The sequence below is a fragment of the Castor canadensis genome, chromosome 12, assembly GCF_047511655.1.
Source record: "Castor canadensis chromosome 12, mCasCan1.hap1v2, whole genome shotgun sequence".
In the NCBI taxonomy this organism is placed as follows: Eukaryota; Metazoa; Chordata; class Mammalia; order Rodentia; family Castoridae; genus Castor; species Castor canadensis.
The window spans coordinates 103,882,374-103,904,839 of NC_133397.1; the positions used below are offsets into that span (position 1 = coordinate 103,882,374).

Sequence of the window (22,466 nt, forward strand, 5' to 3'; positions counted from 1 at the left end):
CTAACTAAGCATGGCCTAAGTAAAAATTTACTTCATTATTTTTCTTTCAAGACATTTTTATCCAAGCCAGGTGCTAGTGGCTCATGTCTGTAATTTTAGCTACTTGGGTGGCTGAGATCAGGAGGATCATGGTTCAAGGCCAGCCCTAATAAATAGTTCATGAGACCCTCATTTTCAAAATAATCAGAGCAAAATGAACTTTAAAAAAAAAAGGAAAACTATTTTTGTATAAGCACAAGCTTCTATATGCACATGATACTTTATCTAAAATTACTGTAATGTTGGAAAATGCCTGAAAAGGGTAAAATAATCCAGGAATCAAGCCTGTGCTTCTTCAGAGATGATGGAAGCATGTTAACTCATGGTAAATATGATCATATCAATTATTTGTCTAATCACAGCACCATCAATCTGTGGGTTACAGAAAAAAATTCGTAACTGTGTTCTTTAATCTGGTATCAAATTATCACATAAACTTGCTAGACCACCAAGCTCTCTTCTCCAGGTAGAATTATTTGCAAGACTAGTTTCAGCTATCAAGACTAGAAAGTACCAGATTTTAGTCCCACTTATGATATCAAGATTGAACTCTTAATTTATCCTTTCATCAATCTATTCTTGATGCAGATGGACCAAAAGCAGTAATTTCTGTAAATTTATGGAATCACTATGAGCCATTAGAACCCAAGAATCACCAATTGTTGAAATTTTACAGAAAAATTCAGAAAGTTTCCTTGGACTATTTGTAAAATAAAGGAAGATATTTCCTAAATACCCAGTTGCAATGACAAAACAGACTAGTCTTTGACAGGCTGACATTTCTACAGCTCAACTCTTTACCCTCTTCCTTACTTGGGAGAGTAAGTTACATAAAGTTTTGTACAGGAAAGTCTCTTAAAATGGGAACACTAAGAAAAGTAGTTGGTTCTGCTTATACTTAAGTGATTCCCTTTTCCCCTAAAGGCTATAAAAACTGAAATAGAGCTGAGTGTGGTGGTACACATCTATAATCCCAGCCACTTCGTAGGTAGACGTTGAAGGATCAAGAGTTAGAGGCCAGTCCAGGCAAAACTGTGAGATTCTATCTCAAAAACAAAAGTGCTGGGGACTTGGCTCAAAAGGTAGAGTGCTTGCTTAGATTCAGGTTCTGAATTCAGTCCTTAAAACAAAACAAAACAAATATAAATCCTGGAATGCCATAATCCATTAATAGAAAGGCTTATGTCCATCAACCTTTGCAAATTAATTAATCAGAAGATTCCAGGATGTTTCTCCAGTACAACATTTTCTTCCTGTCCACTTTAATTTGACTTTAATTCTGATGGTTATAGAATCTTTAATAAAATTTAGGAAGTAATGAAAGGCAGGTCAACATATGAATGTGAAAGAAACAAAGTATAATGTAAAAAAGAGAAGGGAAAAGAAACACCACTGTGCCCACCTAGCTTAGAAAGGGAACTATGTTACACTTAGGATGCTAGAAAGCCCTTCATGCCATGTTAAAAGTGACTGAAATCTCAGCTTCTAATCTAGGTCATTCATATCCCACAGAAATAAGAAACCTTACAGTGTAAAACCCACAAGCCTCCACAGTAATCTTGGTTACTCAACACTCATGACATTTCAGATACCAGAATATACTCTCCAGTGCCCTTCCTTCCACTTGTCCCGTTGCCACAGAAAAGCACTGAGACAATGACTAAAACCTACGAACACCGATCTGTGACACTTCATTGTAAACTATCATGCACCTAAAAGCCTAAAGTTGATTACTTATTTTAATCTGGAGAAATGTATGCACACTAAATAGTGAAAAATAAAGGATTTCACCTAGTTCCACCATCAAATGGAAATATAGAAGCAATACTCTTCTCTGCTTATGATAAGATATTTGGTAAAACACTGATTTTTAAGGGGGATATTACACTGGGAATTATCTTTCTACATAGAGAATTCTGACTATAAGACCTTTCTTGAAGTCATGTTCTGATTAAATAGCAAGCCCTTGGTTTAAAGACACCTAAAGGAATCAACAAAAAAATTTTAAATAGAATTTCATGTGCACCAATCTAATTCCTCCTGTGTCATTCAACAGTCAATTCTGAAACAGTATAAGAGATACCTTAATAGTCTCTGCCTCTGCTCTTTAATTTGGCCCAAGACTACCCTTCTGATTTTGATTACCTTCTGAGAAGGGTTATAGCACTTTTACAAAGTCATTCTTACACACTCTCAATCTTTATCTCATCTTGAAATTTTTACTTCTTTTATTTCATTAAAAATTGCTCTCACTCAAAGAGCAGAAGTTGATTAAATGGCAAAAATAATACACACACATGCATTTATGACATGATATGGAACATATGAAATGGAATGTGAAAGGGGGAGGAATAAACTTTATTGGCCCATACAAGGGATGAAGGATTGAGAAGGAGAGGCTAGGGAAAAGAATGAGTATGTGTCGAAAAACTAAAATCGAGTGATTTAAAATGTACAAATATACTTTGTTATCTCCACCATTTAACTGAGAGAGATCTGTACAGTGAGATACAGGTAGGCTAAAGTGAGTTTCACTTTGTAGTTGATGCTACTTGTACCAGATCTATTATTAGTAAGTCACCATTTAATTCTGCCAAGTCAGACAAGGCTTTGTCTGGTTAGTGTAAGCAAGGTTTTCCATCCTGGGCTGTAGTTTGACCCGCCAGTGCTCAGAAGGCATGCTTGTGATGAACTCGCACACTTTCCAGTTCCCCACCTCCAATGGCAGCCAGGGTCTCCAGCCTACTTAGTCGCTCCAGGCTTCTTCCAAGAACTTCTTCTAGTCGACTGCGTAACACCTGGGCTCCTTCCAGTTCCACCTGCAGAGTTCGGTCTCTCTCAGAGCTGATTAAACATGCCACATGGAAGGAAAGCGGATTAGCCTTCAACTATAAGCCCACATGTGTTTCCAAAGAGCCAGCAATGCCTCTCTGGGTCATGAGACTTCCTAAAGAAATTGTTCTTTAGGACACAGTAAATGAAGGCAGTCTTAGTTGTGACAACTGTGTTCACTGCTGGGAAATTAATTCACTGCTCCTTTCTTAAGGCTTGCCCCTTCAGGCTAAATTCTGGGTCAATCTCACATAAAATTATTATTCCTAGGATTGATCTCATACTCCTATAGCTAGCGTAAGATAAATTTCATTAATTGACTTTATAGTATTAGTGTCTGAAAAACTAAAATCCAGAAAACAGTAATTGTAACTGAAACACGGTCGAGCCAAGCAGGGCTGCTGTTGAAGATAGCAGTTTTCTCATTGGTACCAAACTTGACAGTACTCTGAAAAGGAATCCAGTTCACAAAGACTCAAGATCCAGAGGTTCTTTAAAATGTTAACACAAACATGTGGTCCTATCATACCTTTATTCTACCTTTATTTTCCTGAGGTAGAAAGAAAACATTTTTACAACTCAACAAGAAATTAAAAGAAACTGATTAATGAAAGAGTAAAAACTGTGAAAGAAAAACAGGCTAGGAGGGAAAGTGAAATGAGAAAAAAATGAAGGGAATATACAATGAACCAAAAAGATATAATACACATAACCAAAAAGTAAGAGCTAAAGAAAATATATTCATCATGATAATATTAATGATTTAGGGTGATATCAGCCATCCCAATGAATCTATTTTCTTCAGTGATGTTCAATGATAGTAAATGAGTATCAGTGACATTCACAGCCCTCAACAGGACACAGAGCAGGAAAAAGACAGGAACAAACACTGTGTGTACTATATGCAAGGTGCTATTTTAGACACCTAACCTGCATTCTCATTTAATCTTCACTATAGCTATGGGAAATGGTACCATTCCTAACCTAAGATTTAGATTAACTAAAGTTCAGAGCAATCCACACAACAAATGACAAAGTGGGAGGCTTTCTTTTATTCTCCTCTTTGATATTACATGCATCTGCACTTAATAAAGAATAGAAGAAAGAAGAAAAAGAAAGGAATAAATATTTTTTTAAAAATAGTCACTCTCTTACTTCTCTGGATGGGCATGGAACTTCACCAGACTGCTGTAGAGCTGTCTCTCGGCTTGTAAGGTCTCATTAAGCCGACTCCGTTCATCCACAAGCCCTTCTAACATCAGCATCAACTGAGGAAAGAAGAGAGAAGGAGCAATATGCAAGCGGCAAAATGAGACATAAAGCCATAGTTAGAGACAAAAGCAATGCATTAACATTCACTATGACTGAAACCCTACCGGGTATCTTATGACTTACTTGAGCTTTCTACAGTATTTTACAGTTTTCAATTAATGTTACATTCATCATCATTTTACATTTTTTAAATCCCTACTACCCAAAATCAAACATGGGAGCAAGAAAAAAAGAGAGATAGAAGCACAGGAAAGAGGCTAAGAAAATAAAGAGGAAAAAAAGATGGGCAAGAGAGAAACATAAAATAGGACTTCCTAGTTTTCAGTGTTCATTCATTCAATAAACATTTATTGTGCACCTTCTATGCACAGGCTCTGTTCTAATTCTCGGGTAAAGATTACTATCTCATGGGAGGAAAAGACATTCATCAATCATAGCCATGTGTCATTGTGAGCTATAAAATATGCTATAAAGATAATGATCTCTGCTAATGTATAAACAGCAAGATCTGTTTAAGTTAAAATCCAGATTGGAGCTGAGCACCAGAGGCTCACATCTGAATCCTAGCTACTTGGGAGGCTGAGATCAGGCAGATCGAAGTTTGAGGCCTGCTGGGGCAAAAAGTCTACAAGATCCCTCTCAACAGAAAAAGGTGAGTGTGGTGGTGTATTCCTTGTCATCCCAGCAATGTCAGGAAGCTTAAAATGGGAGGATCGAGGTCCAGACTGGCCTGGACAAAAAGCAAGACACTATCTCCAAAATAACCAGAGCAAAAAGGCCTATAGGCAGGCAGAAGAGCACTTGCCTAGCAAGCGTGAAGCCCTGAGTTCAAACCCAGTACATAAAAAAAAAAAAAAAAAACAGCCAGATTGTAGTGAGAGGAATGGTTACTGAGAGAGATACTAAGGGAGACAGGAAGTATAGGCAAGTTTCAAAGTTTGGCATTGAAAAGGTTAGACATGGATTAGTGTCTATAAAGGAATTAAGGGCAGAAGCAGGGTTAGTTGTTTGTTTTTTTCCCTCTTAATTGGGAGAGACCTGATTATGAGGATTCAGTTGAGAGTGACTTATGTATGAGGGTGAGGGATAATTGACTGTGTCCAAAAAAGAACTGCTCCTTTCAGAACTTCAAATGTCAGAAAGGGGCACCTACGACTGCTATGACCACAGCAGGAAACTGTAGCACAAGGACTCTCTATGAAATACTATTAACTGTCCTCTTTACAAGAGGCTGAGACTGACAGCCTTTTCACTATCTGTTTCAAATAAAAAATAAAGTCGCACTCCAATGACTTACCTGTTGTCTTCGGTTTCCAGAAATTTCTTGACCCTGGGATTCTACTGAAGCAACTTTTTCCCGGAGAATTAAGACTTCTTGGGTCAGGCGTTCAATAGCTGGTATGTCTTCAGGGTCAACCAGTTGCATTTGAAGGTCCTAGAAGTAAAAAAATAAGTATAGATGTAAAAACAGTGGTAAAAATACTATTCAGCATAGGAGTTAGGGAACACATGCCATTGAAATAGTTTGTTCTCCTTTCAAGTGAGAAACTGAGTCCCCTGAACAAGGGACTCACTATATTAACACATTGTTTGAAGGTGCCCTACAGGTATTCTGAGCTCAAACATTTTCAATGGTAGTTAAAAAAGCTTTCCAAGACCTTTATAAGGTCTTCTTTTATCTGTAGGTTTCTGGTCAGGGACTCTAGATCAGCAGCCTGCACCTGCAGCTCCTCTTCTTGCACAGCCATCATTGACTGTAGAGCAGAAAGTTCCATCTGCAGAGAGAGATTCTGAAGTTAGTGGGCAAAGGAAACAGTATATGTCCCAGTTTAACAATGAAGCAATGCTTTTTTCTGTTTCATAGCACAATCAGCCAAAAATCAGAGAAAACTAGATCATGGATAGTGCTATACTAGATTAAATCAGTAAACCATGCAGTGGGGTACCAAAGGATGTTTTACAGGAAGCTATAATAGTTGTCTTTAACAATGTCCACTTTAGTTAACACCATAAAACACATCAAATTTGCCTAATTAGTGAGTTTAAAAAATTATCATTAGCAGAAGAGGAAGATTTTCTTTATGTTAAGTACTTCAGCTAATAGGTGAAAATATGATAGAATTACAATACCTCCATTTTGCAACCTTAATTAATTAACAATGCATCAAGCAGCAACAGCTGCTAACACCACTGGTGATCACCAAACATTACATGCCACCTGATGAAGAGCATGCTATTACCTCAAAGAAATCTTACCAACAGTTAGCACTGTAGGCCCTAAACTTTCAGTGTTTATCCTGCTCTTGTTACTAGCAAATGACAAATATTGGTTATGACAAAGTTCCTTAAAAATTATGATAATAGCCATAGATGCTAACATTTATAGCTTTCTATGTTTTAGGCACAGAGTCAACACTTTGCATACATTCAGTCTTTTAATAGCCTATAGTCTGGTCCTAACTCTTCCACTTGAATAACCTCTATCTCAATATCTGCCACTTTAGTCTCCATTAGTGGCTCTAGTCACATTAGACTTTTTCTTACTTTGTCTTCACTCAGGACTTTTAAACCAGTTACTCCCTCAGCCTGAATTATCTTTCTCAGAACTGCCTCCTTCTCACTTCAGGTCCCAGCTTACCTGTCATCTGCTCAGGGAACCTTCTTTGAACACTCTATCTAAGGTGGTCCCTGACCATGCTTCCTCACATCATTTATTATAATAGGCAATTATAATATGCAATTATAATATTTATATTCCTCATTTGTTGCTTGTTATCTTCCTAGTAAAAATTAGTTAAGTAAGTCCAGGGAGAGAGCTTGCTGATTTTGCTCACTCTCAGCCCAGCACTACAAGATACCCACATCGCAGATGAGTGAATGAGCACGTGAATCCTCTTGACAATCTTACAGAGTAACTACTCTTCAACTTACAGATAAGGGGACTTCTTATGCCTCAATTTATAGATGAAGTGATTGAGGCACAGGAAATTAAGGAGCCGGGTCAAAATCACAGAACTAGTAAGTGGATCTGGAGTGAACTCAGGGAACAGATTCAGGCCACTAGGTACTATACATCCATATAATCGTTATGGTAACAGTAAGTTATTTTAAATAAGCATTTTAAAGAACTATTTTTAAGATAATCTTTAAAAAAATCAGATGGGATGAGTAAAGCAGATAGCACAAAAGCAAGAATAAGAAGTAATCAAACTTCCTAAAGGAAATAACACTTCTTTTCTTAGATATGCAGAATTTAAGTTATAAGCTATACAAATTTTACTTATATGCTATCTAATTCCATCAATGTTCTCATGATGATTTATAACTATACAAAATCATCTGATGATTTGGGCTACTTCTACATTTCCTTCCAGGCTGAAGGAACTCAGTTACTGTGACTCCTGACCTTTCTCTGCCTCTTCAATCATCAGTCTAGCCAGGTAGAGGCTGCATCTTAACAACACAGTGGCAAATAAGCCAGGCATGCTTGACTCTGCCCCATCCTTCCACTCCTTGGGAAACAACTGCCTGCAGGAGGCCTGTTTCCACAATAGCTTCCCTAAGAGTAGACTGTCCCCCACCACATGGTGGTGTGCCAAGGCAAAATGTAACCTGTGACTGGGCAGGTCAATCTACCTGGTTTGGGGGATTGGCTAGCAGGCTCACTTGACTCTGGCATTAAGTTCTCTACCTAAGACTGTATCAGTAATAAAGATGATAAAGTATCAGACTATCTGCCACTAATTTGTTTTATTTCTCACTTTTTCTGAGCATGGGTCTGTTTATTGGCCTGTTTTAAAGACTGCTATCATTACATATCCCAGTATTTGCTCCATTGAAGAAAAATGAAAACATGAGGAAGAAGATATTTTGCATCACAATAATGGTCCACAGTTACACTGACACAGGTTTTAAATTCTGGCATAAACTCCTCAACAAGGCATTTAAACTGAGACTCAGTTTCCTCAACTGTAAAATGGGAATACTATCTATTTTTAGGGCTATGTAAGAATTAAAGAAAATATTTTAAAAGTGCTTGGCACATATCAGGGAATCAGTGAATGATAACTACTGCTACTTCTGCTACCACTGTAATCTCAAAACAGCAAGGGGAATGTTTTAAAATATAGGAAAATCTACACAGATCTTAGAAAATACCTATATTAGAGAGAATATGCACTGGACTTAGAAGTGGGTAACTGATTAGAGATACATACAGTTAAGCAATAGCTAATTATCATTGACTCAAAATCCTCATTCATAGACATTATAGTTCTATGATCCTGGAAGCAGGACGGAAGCAAAAAGTGACATTACTCCAGAGTTGATGTAGATGAGAAAATAAGAACAGCACATGGGAAGGAACTACAATGTCTGATGTGAACAACCAAAAATGGCAGGAAACAAGGGGATATTTTAAATGCCAAGCACTCTCATATCCTAAAACTGAGTCACATGAGTCTGCTTGTAAGGAAAAAATAGAGTAATAAAATCAAGAGGTACTGTAAGATAATTCCATTACAAATACGAATAGAGATTTTATATTACATATCAAATTACAGCAAAAAGGTGTACAAAACCTGAAGAACTGAGATAGTTAAACTTAATTTAGGAAGCTATGACACTGGCTGACCAAACCAGATGCCAGAGCAACATGTAAGTTTTCAGTTGTAGTCTGTACTCTGCAGTGGTCCTAAAATTTCTCCCACATCATAACTAGAGATGAAGTTAGCTATACACGGAAGTCAGAGGCAAAGGGATTCTGTAAGGCTGAGAGACCCTTTCTGAGAAAAGTGATGGAAAGTACTGACAGGAAAAGTAAAAGCATAAGGTGGAAAATACATCTGCTCAGTCGTAAGACTTGAGTTTAAATATTAGCCTTGGTGTTTATTCATTATATGACTAATCCCCCCACACACACTTTAAAAAGAACTAGTGTTCCAGGCTTTTCATCCATAAAATAAGGCCAAGATCATCTATTTTTGTGTATAGTAAAAACCTAGCACAGCACATTGCAATAATGTTTAATGCTTCCAAGTTCCATTTTCATGTGTCTAATGTCATAATTCTAAGTAGCAATTATAATATAGCACTTCCTTTTCCCCAAGGGCTTTACAACGATTTTATTTAGTTGACAATGAGTAGAGAAAACAGTTGTTTCAGTACTTTAAATGCTAAATAGACTCTGTTATAAGAACAAGAGCACCTTATTGAGATAAGATTTATATGAAAAAATTTCTATTTTTCTCCAGAAAGAAAAAAGGCATACCTTGTCCTTGGACTCAGGTATTATATGTAGAGAACTGTACAAGAACTCACCTGACTTTCTCTTTCTTTTTTAGCCATGAGTTCGAGTTCCTCTTTGACATTGCTCAGTTCTTTCTCCAGCCCTGTTACTATGTCCAAGTCTCCTAAAATGAACACACAGTGCTAGTTTTAATCACTAGAAACATAATGAAATCTCCACTGCCTCATTTCTGAGAAACACACTCTGAGACTTTTCCAGCAATTAAACATAATATATATATATATGCTTAAATTGTAGTATTATCTGCAGTAACAAAATTCTATAATCAGTCTATATGCTAAAGAAAAAATGGAAGAGACAATAGTATATTCACACAATGGGCTACTCTGTACAGCTGTAAAAGAAGAATGAGGAAGACGTTTATGAGTTTATGAACGTCTGAGGAGTGATTTTAAGGATATGTTAAGTAAAACAAGCTAGGTGCAAAAGAATAGGCCTATTAGGAAAAAGCGGAAATACACATACACATCACATAAATACATATGATTCATCTGTTTATTTTTACAAAAAGACACACAGGAAGGATAACCCAGAAATGAAACTGGTTTCCTTCAGGGGATGAGTAGAAGGCAAGGTAAATGACTGTGTTGAGAAATGTTGTCAATATATCAAGGTATCAGCTGACAGATCACTTATAAATTACAAAGGGAAAAATGAACATTCGCAATACAAAGACACAGCAGACACAGTACAACTTTAAACCAAACTTAAAATTACCAAGGATGATAGAAACTGATTAACATGCAGTGATGCGATGCACAGAGAAAGATATTGGTCATTCATATAGTATCCTTGCCAAAAATGTTTAACTTGAACCTAAACATGAGGAAACAATCAGAGCCAAATTGAGGAACATTAGCCTAGATTCTTCAAAAATCCCAATGACACAAAAGACAAAAGGATAGAAAAACTGTTCTAGATTAAAGAGACATGATATATAAGCAAATGCATGACCCCAGAGTTGGAAAAAAACATAACTGAGACAAAAGGAACTCTGAATAGACTATATTAGAAACTATGACTATATCAAAGTAAACTGTATGCATCTACAAATTTATCAAAATAAAACTCACTTGTACTACTAATGTATGCTAACAAAAATTTTTTAAAACGAAACTAAGATTATATTAAAGGTCAAATTCCTAGCATTGTAACTACTTCATAGCTATGTAGGAGAATGCCCTTTCTCTTAGTAAATGCTTACTTATTCAGGAATGAAGTGTCACAACACCTGTAAGAAATTTTCCAATGATTCAGAAAAAATCATTATGTCTATGTAAGTGTGTACTTGGAGGAAAATAACATTTTGATGCTACAAAATGTGTATGAGTACTCATTATACCAATTTTTGCCACTTTTCTGGAGATTTGAAATTTCCAAATAAAAACTTGGAGGAAAGTATGGGATTTTTTTTTTTTAAAAAAGCAAATTTATTTTAAGTTAAACAAATCTATACTTCTTTAACCTTTAGCTAACATAAAGTTTTCCCATTGGAAAATGACTCGTAAGACTTTTCTAAAGAGCTCCCTAATTCCCTACATTATAACAAACACAAAGTTTCTACAGTCTTAGTATCAATAAAAAAAGAAAAAAGTAAGTTAACTCTCCCAGTCAACAGCCTTTCTTATCATAGTACTATTATCATACCACATCATTAATTATCATGACTCCCTACTTCTGAAACTCCCAGGCAAATATCTTCCTTAAGTCCACCCTAAATACCTACCTTCTGCTTTGTGAAAATCAGAGCAACTTGAATTTTGCTCCCACTAAGCATAGAGTTTGGTTGACTGTGGGGAGTTCAAACCTTACAACTTTAAGATAAGACTGTACTTCAGAAAAACTCAATGGACAGTGCCTGCCCCTCCCAGCACTTCAATGGAGATGATCAAGTCACAGTGAGCAGCTTGCATCTTAGAGGATGCCAGGGAGAAGGTGTTAGCCCCATGCCCCTGCTGTGCAGAATTAAAACCACTACGTCTGCATCTCTGACCTTGCAAAGCTCTCTGGAGAAGAGAATTAGGATGAAGCTGTGAACCCAGAGCAACAACCTCTAATCAACAGAGGGCAAAGGCAGCTCTTCTTAGAACTGACATGTCTTTAGCCTTACAGGAATCCATTATTTTTTTCCCACTAAAAGAAAGAGTCCTGGCCAAACCTATTGACACAGAGATACAGGAAGGAAACACAAAATTTGACACCTACCTAGTGTGGACCTGGGTATGCTTGCATCCTCTTTAGCAGTTAATGAGGTGCTATCATCTCTGGAGGGTATTTGCATTGAACCCTAAAAATTGGAAGAGTTGGTGGAATTAGGAAGGTACAGGTACTGTGATCACAATGACAGGAAAATTCTCACATAATTTGATACTAAAATGGTCAGATCTATGCCTTACATGTAGAAAGGGAGTGCAGTCGACATAACTGTCTACATGAATCTATAGTTCTTACTTGATCAGTCTGCTCTCCAATATGTGGGCTGATGGAAGTAACTTCAGCTTGTTGGTTAGAGATGAGTGCTTTGGACATTAAGTCTTTCCCTCCTAAATACTGGCGCAAAGCCTGTAATTCTGAATTTCTTTCCATTAGGGCTTGTGCCATCTTCTCTGTAGCAGCCTAGTAAAAAGAAATCACAAGTCACATTAGAAAGATATAAGAATAAAATAAAATTGTTTTCAAATGTTATTTCTTAAAAGCCAACCATTTATAAAAAGCCAGTGGGGCCCCAAAAAATAATATCCTTGATTTCAGTTTACAAAGAAAAACATAGCAAGTGAGTAGAAAGTCTTTCATAGGCAGAATATTACAAAAAGTAAACATAATACATCTATTATAGATAAGAGACTATAAAACAGGTTGTGGTAGAAATCTATCAGGCTAAGGTGTTAAGAGTCTGATTTGAATTGGAATAACATGACTTTCTTTAACACAATGTTTCTTTGGCCTGAATTGTAATTCACCCAAACATTGTATAGTTTGTTCTCTTCAGGTCTTTGCCAAATGTCACCTTATGAAATGGGCTTTCCCTGCATATCCTATTTAAAACAGTAATCTTGTGGTTCAAAAGATACAAACATTCAGTTACAAGATGAGCAAGGATTGGAGACCATAGTACAGCATAGTGATTATTTAATAACATTGTACTGTTTATGTGAAACTTGCGGAGAGTAGGTCTTAAGTATCCTCAATATATAAACACACAAAATGGTAACATGTGGTGACAGATGTGTTAATTGATTTGATTACAATAATAATTTTACAATGTGTACCTATATCAAAGCAGCCCGTAATTTCTAAGGGATAAGAAAAACTTCCATTATCAATAAGTAAAATTTGGACTCTTTTGAGACTTGGACAGGACCATTTTAGAGGAATCAGTATATTATGGTCTCTGTGAATATTAGGGGAAAACCCATAATAAACAACAAATAAGCTATCTACTGTGATTTCCCTAGCATAACACTCTTTTCTAGCAATGCTGCTTTTAACAGTGCTCAGTCAACTATGGTCCGTGAGCCAGAAGTTAGAACTGTGATTCTCAAGTCCCACCTGTGCCTCCTAATGGCTACTTCTAGGGGTGAGCTCAGGAATCTATGTTTTTAAAAAAGCTTTCAGGTGAATCTTCTAGGTATAAAATTTCAGAAGAAGATCTGGAAGAATGTAATTGTTACTCTTACTAAATTGAACACTTTTTACAATTTCTATTACCAACTAGGTTCCATTATTTTACTACCAGCTGTATATAGTACTTCTTTCTGAGGTAGAATACTAATTCTTTCAAATCACAGAGGGTAAAAAGAGAACCGAAAGACTTGTCAAAGCCTCTTGCCAAAGATTTAAATGGTTTGCAATGATTCTGTTTGGTCTATTCTAGAAGTAATTTCTGAAGCACACAGAAGGATGTTTCTAATAAAATGTGTGTTTACTTCAGTGGACCACAGAATTAGGTAGAATATAACCATTGCATGATATAAGGAAACATTATAAAGTATTATGGTCGAATAACATAGGTAAGACTCTAGCTTCCTATAAAAACTAGCTAGGGAGATTCTCAGCTGCTGGTCCCTGAAATGTCAACTAGCAATGCCTTAAGGAAAAAGTACACAGAAATGAGGAAAAGATTTACTTCTGATATAGTTGGGTACATTATTTTGAAATCAATATAGCCCCACACTATTGCAAGATTACTTGTTCTCATCCTGGCCTCTGAAAAACCACAATTATTTTTTTCCTCTTAGGATAACTCAGATTTTATAAAAGTTAGGAGAAATCATGTTAAGGGTAAATTTTTCCATATCTTGGCTGGAAATATAAAAATATCATTCAAATCTTATAAATTTAGAACCAAAATCAAAATATTCCAGAACTCCTACTTTCCCTCAAAATGATCAGAGGATTAAGAAAAATGCTACATGTATCATTTAGGCATCCTTCCAAACAGTAATGGTCCAAAAAAAATTCACATTTACTGATGTAAAACTGTAGTTAATAAACTGAAGTAAAGAAGCAGAATTGGCTACAAAATGAAATAACATGTAACAATAAATACACATAATTGCAATAAATTAAAACTTTACAACATGTTACAATGTTCAGAGGCTTCCTATATGCAGACTATAAATGCACTATGTGGTACTTTTCTTACTTGGCTCTCCTGTTCCCTGGTTCTCATGGACTGAAGCAAGCCCTGAATTTCCATTTCATGTTCCACAGCTTGCTTGTTTCGATCACTCAGAAGGTCTTGCAGCATTCTTTCCTTCCGCTGTAAACGTTGGCACAGCTCTTCAGCTATTTCACTCTGCCCTGGTCCAAGTTTGCAGAGCAATGTTGCACTAAGATCCTAAAGCAATAGACATAGTGTAAATCTCTGGAGGAAACAATTCTCTCAACTACACATCAAAAGGCTTGTAAGAACCTATCATAGAAGAAAGAGCTATAAAATTATGGAGAACAAGTATCACGTTTTACTCATTTTTGTTTCCCCACATCTATTATAGGCTTATGACATGGAAGGTTAGACATCCACGTTCAGTGAATAACACTAACAATACAGAACAAAACCTATAGTGGAAACTTACATATTGTTTTCTGAATTAAGTTCTTTTCCTATTTGGTTGGAACATGTAACAGTTATATCAGGTGAGAACAAAAGAACATTGAGCTCATTTATTTTCTCCCCAGTATAACTTTAGAGACAGCACAAAATGTTAAGTTAAAAAGGAATGAGGAAAACTATATTTATGAGCAGGGTGATAAAAGTTCCTACTTCTATACTGAGAAATACATGCACAGTGGTTAAAACTATAGAGTCAAACTGCCTGGGCTAAATACTGGCTCTACCTACCACTTAATTAACTATGTTACCTTGGGCAAGTTCACAAGTCTGTATCCTTGTCTGTAAAGTAGGAATAATAGTATGTCCCTCATAAACTTATGAGGATTCAGTAAGTTAATATCCATTAAGCTCTTCAGTATCTGACCCAGCATGAGCACCATAACTAATAAAGGTCAGTTATCATAATGTAGATGTATTTTTTAGACCTAATTAAGTCTCACATAACTTCTTTAGGAAAGATAATTGACATCTTAAGTCTACAGCTATGAAGAAAAAAAAGTGCCAGTGAAAGTCAAAGTCAGTTACTTGCTTAGGCACAGAATGTAATTAAAGGTTTGGGCCAATGGCTCCCAGAATTCAAGAGCGCAACTTGAGGCTGATTCCTCAGCTAAGTCTTTAAGCTAACTAAACTCTTGCCTCCACTTCTTTGTTCCTATCATGAAGAGATGTCTGTAACTGCTGAATGATACTCTCTTGTTCCTTCTGCCAATGGCTAAATTTCGTTTCCAACTCTTCTTTCAGCCACTGGAGGTTTTGACAGGTGGCAGTTAACTGTTCCACTTCCAGGCTCTTGGCTCTCAGGAGACTTTCCATACTCTGCAGGCACAAAGAGAGCAACCGTAATCCAAGAGGGCACTTCATGCTCTTTGCAATATAAGAATTTAGATTCATCTTTAAATTACTGTCTATCAGCTTTTTGCAAGAGAAGAAAATGTAAAATCTAGCAGTACCATATTAATCTATTTTTTTGTTTTAACTGGCTTGTGACAAATATAGGTACACAGAGTACATAATAAAATGAAGCACTCCAGAGGAAGTACTTTCTCTCATTTAATAGATAAATTATATGGGCTCTCTAAAAAGTGATGGATGGTTAGCTACAGAAAGTCTAAAACACATATGCAAAAAGAAAAAAAGCCCAGAGTAAATGCTAATGAAATAAATAAGTACTCTAATTGTGGCAACACATGAACATGTATACAAGCACAATAGTGCACCATGGCAATGCTTATGTAAAAGTATATGTGTATATCTATATTAATAAAAGGATTAGAAATAAATTAGAACTATGTAAACAGAAATCAGTTTTTACTGCCTCCCCCTGCTTTCTAAAATAAAGCATAAATGCTAAAATTTCTCACTTTCTAATCTGCAGTGATGGGACTAGTGAGTGCTATTTTTGTTTGTTTATCAAACAAATATTCTGGTTTTCAGAAAATGAAGGATGATGTTCCAGCTTAGGACACAAGAGAGAGAGGGACCCAAGTCAAGGAAAGGCTCTGCTCTCACCTGCATGGTAGCTTCACTGGAGGAGAGGACCCCACGCAGTCTCTCTAAGTCATGATCTCGCTCTCTCATGGCAAGATGAAGCTGACGCAGTTCTTTGTCTTTTTCTTCAAGAGCAGAGAACTTTTCATCTATAGCCCGCTACAAGCAAAGTAAAGCCACTAAACTTCACAAGATTTACCCTCACATCACCTTTAATAAGATTCAAAATATAAAGAAATGGAAAACCAAAATCCAAAAGTAGGAAATTAGACACAAATTCTTACATACTTATGCAGACAGACTGATGCACTGTGTATGAGCAAAATTTTGATGCATACCTCTAGAGCAACAGCTCTATCTTGTATTCGTTGCCGAAGCTTCTCAAGCAACATTTCATTTGCTTCAAGGGTTTTGTCTGAGTTATTGCGATACTGTAGGAGCTCCTGATATTCCTAAAGAGACCAAAAACATTTTCCTTTATTCATGTACCCAGTATTAACTGAATTCCTTCATTTTGCCAAGTATTTGTTATTGAGGATGAAAAACAGTATCATACTTCTAAGAGGATAAATTAACAGAGATAAATAATAGAACTACACACTGTTAACTATTCTGCAATATACTACATATATATCACACAAAGTTGTTAACTATCTTGCAACAAACATACCGGTTTGTATGCCAGCTACCTAGTAGGAGAACACAGGGTACATTGCCTGACTCTACCTAAAGGTGTAGTAAACACCTCACAAAGAGCTGGATATCATGGCTCACGCCTATAATCCTAGCTACTTGAGAGGCAGAGATCAGGAGGATCACAGTTCAAAGCAAGCCTGAGCAAATAGTTCACAAGATCTTATCTTAAAAAAAACACAGCCCAAAACAGGGCTGGCAGAGCGGTTTAAGTGGCAGAGTTGAGTGCCTGCCTACCAAGTGTGAGACCCTGAATTCAAACCCCAGTAGTGCCAAAAAAAAAAAAAAAAAAAGGATCTCACAAAGGTAAGATGCACTGAGTCAGGTTTTTTGTTTTGTTTTGTTTATTTATTTTCCCCGGGTACGGAATGCAGGGCTTTGTGCATGCTAAGCAAGTGCCCTGCCACTTGAGCCATACCCCAAGCTGTACTGAGTCTTACAGGACTACGATTTCTCAAATGAAGACATGGTATGGGTATATTCATGAGAACAAAATATTTATATACAATATATGCCTACTATGAAAAAATTGTATGCTCTGTGAAATTTAAGGGATTCAATGTGACGGAAATTTACAGTAGGGGGCAGAACTGATCACTCTTCTTAGCTCCCTAAAGCTAAAACTTTCATTCTATCATTTAACTTTGTGGAAGTTGCATATAAATGACTTCTCTTAGAAGACTGAGAGAAGTAGCCAAATCTCTTTGTCTTCCCAATACCTAGCAGTGCCTGACTCACAGAGATACTTACTATCTGTTCAATACTATGTGAGTCTTTTAAGTCTACATGTACTGTTTCTTACTTGCTGATTAGCATCTTGATTCATGAACTGTATTTTCTACTGATTTTAAATCTTCCTGATTACCACCACTCAGTGTTCTACATGTAGCAAATAATTACCACAGGTGATTTATACCTGGAGATTATACAAATAGGAATTTCAGAACTCTATGAGGCCAGCTTCCACTGAAATCATGTAAACCCACCTGAAGCAGCTGTTCTTTGTGACTCAGACTATGGCTTAGGTGTTGAATGCTTTGCTCCTGGGTTCGAATCTCATGGTATTTTTCAGCCTCCAAGGCATGAAGCTGTTGGCTCTTATTCTGCAATTCTCCTTGTAGCTGCTGCAAAGCTTTTCGCAATTCCTGAAATAAATATATTCCCTTTTATAAGCAATCCAACATGGTTTATATCTTTTGATGTAAAAACCTTAAAATTTTCAATGTGAGTGGGGCATTTGGCATGTGCATGTTAGCCACGTCAGACACTAAAGCAGAAGGACTGCAAGTTCAATGCCAGCCTAGGCGACACAGTAAAATTCTGTACTGGAGGGTAAAAAACTCCTTCCAAAGCATATAATTAAACATAAAGTAGCAGAACATACTATTATAAAATTGAGACAGAGAAATTATATAGACTCAAGAATGATATGAGAATTGTGGATGGAGGCAGGAAGTAAACTTGGTATTATAATTCAATATTTATTTTTTTAATTAAAAAATAGCTCTATATAATTACTAAGTGGACCTCTATTCCACTATAAACCTGCACCCTTTATTTTACAATAAGCTAATTGTTAATTTCTATCATTAACCTTTCTAAAGAATTCATGAAGACTATTGCTCACCTTTCTTAATTGCCATATATAATATTTTTCTAATAATATAAATCAAAACCATCTGTTACTTTAGAGAACCCCAAAATATCTGCCAATTAATTAAAATTTAGCACATGTTTCATTTAGGTACACAACAAAAAGTAATTTCAGGGTTAATATGTAACCTCCAAAGAAATAAAGCAGATTCTTCAAGAACTATGCTTTTAAATATGAGATGAGCTTTAAAAAGTCTGAGAAAAGACACCACAAAAAAAAGATCTTTAAAAATCTAACATCAACAAAAAAGATAGCATATGCTCTAAGTAACAAGATAAAGGAACCATTTAAGAATTATATATTACATACATATATATATACACATTTTTTTAATTACATAGCTAATTGGGCACACCATTCCTTTGATCTTGGATGTCCTTCCCTACTTTTCTACACAACTCTTATCTATCCTTCCAGAATAACCTTAGATACCTCCTCTTTCATGAAGCTTTCCCTGACTCTCTTCTTCACCCCTTTCTAGGTATTGCTATAGGAGCCCATTCTGCAGTACTTACCACACTGAAATTCTGGTCATGGGACTATCACTCACACTAAGTTATAAGCGACTTAATAGGAAAGAGCCTATGATGTTCACCTTTATATTTCCAGAACACAGTCCAGTATCTGGCACAGGACATAAGAGCAACAAATGTTGAACTGAATTGCTCAGATTAAGCAAATAACTCAAGGGTTCAGTTCAACACCATCAGCTTGTTCAAAAGTTATTACCACAGCAAAGTCAGCAGTTAGGGCAACAAAACAGTTAATGGTTTACCTGGTTATGTTTCCAAGAAGCCTCTTTCTGCTGTTCTCTGTCGTGTGCAGCAGCCTCCACAAATTGCACACATCGCTTGGCATCAGCCAGCTGGCGTTCTTTCTGTCGTACCACCCTCTGAAGCTTCTGTATTTCAAGCTGGCTGCAGAATAAAGCACTTTGAAGATCAAGCAGAGCCACCTGCTGATGAGCTGGGGAAATGCCCTCTGGGCTCTGAAAAAAAAACAGAAATCCTAATCACAAGAGGGCAAGCACACAACACATGAGAAGATTAAAGCCAAAATCAAGACTGTAACCCAGAATGGCACATTCCCCAACTGGAGTCTCTCCTCCTTTCCATGTGACCTTTACATACATGAAGTTGTCCGAGCTGGCTCTGGTGCAGCATTTCACGAAGCTTTGCCATTGTATCATTTTGACCTTCAATCACCTGGTACAACTCCTCGGTCTAGAAATGAGAGAGGGCATGACGAACATGTTAGTAAACTAAATATAAATTCCATTATCTCATCTATACAGATTTTAGTAACAAACTATTCCAAAATTTCAAAATTTAAGTTAAGCTACAATTTTTTGAGGCTAATGTTTATTAGTCTAACAACAGTCATTTATACAAATATAGAATACTTGTCTACTTTCATGGGATAAATCATTTCTGCACAGGTCCTTGATTGCTAAATACTTTACCTCACTTTCTCTGCTTTTCAAAGTTTCCTTAAGGCTTTGAATTGTACCATCTTGTTTCTGAGATGACTCCTGAGCAGATTTTAGTTCACAGCTCATTTCATTCAGTTTCTCTTGAAGAATCTGAATTCAGCAAAGAAAGATACTTTGTTAGGTCAATGATAACTTTTAGTTCAATGCAATCATAGCCTTCCTCAAACCCAGGGTTTAAAGGACTTCTTAAAGAATATTAATCTTGTTATTTTTTCCCATGTATAGCAAAGTCTTAATCAGTAAGACAGTGTAAGGGGAAATATGAATTCAACACTCAATTGCCTCAACTCCCATGTACTGTGCTTTCTCTATGATGGTAGCCTCACTATGTACTTGACCATATGGGTCAATATAGGTCCCTTACACAAGACCAAGAAACATTTGCTATCCAGCATAGGACAGGATACAGCAAAAGACAAGGGCACACCAGGTCAGAAGTTCCACAGCCTAAATTGTGGCAACTTTCCTCTAAGCACATTCAAATTCACAAACTATAAAAGAGTGAGCAGTTAAGCTAAAATGCACAGCTTCCTACGGTGGTGCTTTATGCAGGTAAAGACTGTGCACCAGTTTTAATCTCACTCCTAAAAGACACCAGAAATTGTGACATGCAGAGAATGAGCTAATATCTTGATGAGAAATTTAGGGAACTAAACTTGTAAATGAAATATTCTCTAGTACACCAGGTGTCCATAATATTCACCTCCCAAGTCCTATTCAGGTTAAGAGTCAGGCTAGAGACAATGACATCCTCAGGGAAACCCTGTGATTTCCAAGAGCACATTACTGATCATACCTTGTTGGTAGCTTCTGTTTGCTGGATTTTTTCCTGGAGTTCTGCCAAGTGGGAGTCAGATACAGATTGCTGAGTTATAGTAGTCTCATTCGAATTCAGCTTTTGTTGTTTGAGTAATTCTTCAGGCATGTGCTAGGAAGAAACAGCAAGACAAGGAAATTGAGTTAAACACAGTCAACAATAAATTTTATTTTTATGTTCAAATCTACATGGCATCTTTTGTCACTGATTTGGGAAGTCAGAGTTGTTGCATGAATTATCAGTATGCTTTCCTGAAGACAGTCCTGTTCCTTGCTATGAGCACTGACTCACCTTCATCCTCACTATGCTCCCTACCTTCCATCCCCTCCTTTTCCCACCACACACACAAACATTACATATTCAGACAAAACAAGTATATAGAGTTTAAAGAGAAAGGGGGCAGATTTTAAAAAAGGAAATGCTTATGATAACAGAATATTTACTTTATCCTAATTTTTAATCAGGAACTTAAAAATGTATGTCAGTCAAACTTATATCATTCCTAATAGAGGAAAAGTTAATTCAGTTACCTTTCTTGACAACAGGCCCATTCATATTATTGGAAAAATTGGCATATTAGATAGTAGCATTTGATCATCACTAAATTTCCTAAATTCATTAACTGTATCCAATTGGTAAGAAATGCCCTTACCCTTAGGAAACACATGTAGAAGTATCTAGATAAAGGGGTAGAATGTCTATAACTAATTCTCACATGGTTCAAGAATTTAAAACAATATGTGCCTATGCAGGGAGTGGAAGTGATAAAACAAAGGTGGCAAAATATCAGCATCTGGTAGAGGGTGAGGAATGTATGCACTTTCCTTTGAAATTATTTTAACGCTTTTCTTTTTTTTTTGGAGGGACTGGTATTTGAATTCAGGGCTTCTAGCTTTGCAAAGCTGGCAATCTACTGCTTGAGCCATACCTCCAGTTGAAATTATTTCAAAATAAAAGGAAAAACTTAAAAATAAATGTAAAACATATGTCTATTTAAGGGTAGATTTATAAATAATCCATGGTGATCTGGGAAAGAGGTATATTTTATAGGAATACCAACTCATTAGAAAGATTTAGGAGAAAAAGAAAGCATTAATTATATATGGGACAACTGATAAGATAAACTTACTGAACTATATCTAACAATCATTCTGAGTAAAAGATGTTAAAATAAAACTTAATGAATTCAAGGTAGCATTAAATTCCATACACCACCATATCCCCTTCCACTTCAATTAGGGATCTAAATCCATTATGAAAAGAAAAAACAGCAACTGTTAATTCACTTTTTCTTTTCCTCACACTTTCAAATTTTGATCACTACCTTCTAGGCAGTAGAGTTTACCTTAAATCCCTTTCTGCTGGCAACAAAAGGTATAAAGATTTCAGAAGAAAAGTATTTTCTGTTTTTCCAGGGTTATCTATAAACTTTTCCAACACTGATTAAGAGCTACAATATGCAGAGCAGGATGAGGCACTCACTATGGAGAAGGCAATGCTGACTAATACATGGTTCTGGCTCCAGTATCAGCCTAATGAGGAGGTAGTCATGTCATGTAAACAGTGAAAAACATTCACTTCAACAGAAAAAACAGAAATAGCTCTTAGAAGAGACAGAATTTATGCTAGATGTAAAAAGAGGGCTAGGATCACAGGTGGCTGTGATTGATGAGGAAAGGCACCCTAGGCAGAGCAAAGAACAGAGGGAAGCGCAGGGGTAATGAATACAAAATGCTGACTTTGTAAGCTTTATAA

The 22,466-nt window shown here is 36.4% G+C and overlaps 1 protein-coding gene across 22 annotated transcripts in view; it reads right to left on the reverse strand.

The window, feature by feature from the left end:
* The window catches only part of Pde4dip (phosphodiesterase 4D interacting protein), a 193,951-nt gene that overhangs the window by 49,467 nt on the left and 122,018 nt on the right, over positions 1 to 22,466 (reverse strand). For all 22 annotated transcript variants that reach the window (XR_012439877.1, XR_012439878.1, XR_012439879.1 and 19 more), the window contains 16 exons: positions 20,691 to 20,822; positions 19,865 to 19,984; positions 19,533 to 19,625; positions 19,178 to 19,390; positions 17,735 to 17,893; positions 16,394 to 16,507; positions 16,077 to 16,214; positions 15,204 to 15,383; positions 14,097 to 14,291; positions 11,903 to 12,067; positions 11,657 to 11,738; positions 9,463 to 9,554; positions 5,802 to 5,918; positions 5,441 to 5,578; positions 4,027 to 4,139; positions 2,756 to 2,883 (listed from right to left, as the gene is read on the reverse strand). Coding sequence is in view for 19 of the 22 variants with exons in the window: in XM_074050631.1 (XP_073906732.1) it covers positions 2,756 to 2,883; positions 4,027 to 4,139; positions 5,441 to 5,578; positions 5,802 to 5,918; positions 9,463 to 9,554; positions 11,657 to 11,738; positions 11,903 to 12,067; positions 14,097 to 14,291; positions 15,204 to 15,383; positions 16,077 to 16,214; positions 16,394 to 16,507; positions 17,735 to 17,893; positions 19,178 to 19,390; positions 19,533 to 19,625; positions 19,865 to 19,984; positions 20,691 to 20,822 (2,179 nt within the window). In the remaining 3 variants the exon portion in view is untranslated. The remainder of the gene's footprint in view (positions 1 to 2,755; positions 2,884 to 4,026; positions 4,140 to 5,440; positions 5,579 to 5,801; positions 5,919 to 9,462; positions 9,555 to 11,656; positions 11,739 to 11,902; positions 12,068 to 14,096; positions 14,292 to 15,203; positions 15,384 to 16,076; positions 16,215 to 16,393; positions 16,508 to 17,734; positions 17,894 to 19,177; positions 19,391 to 19,532; positions 19,626 to 19,864; positions 19,985 to 20,690; positions 20,823 to 22,466) is intronic.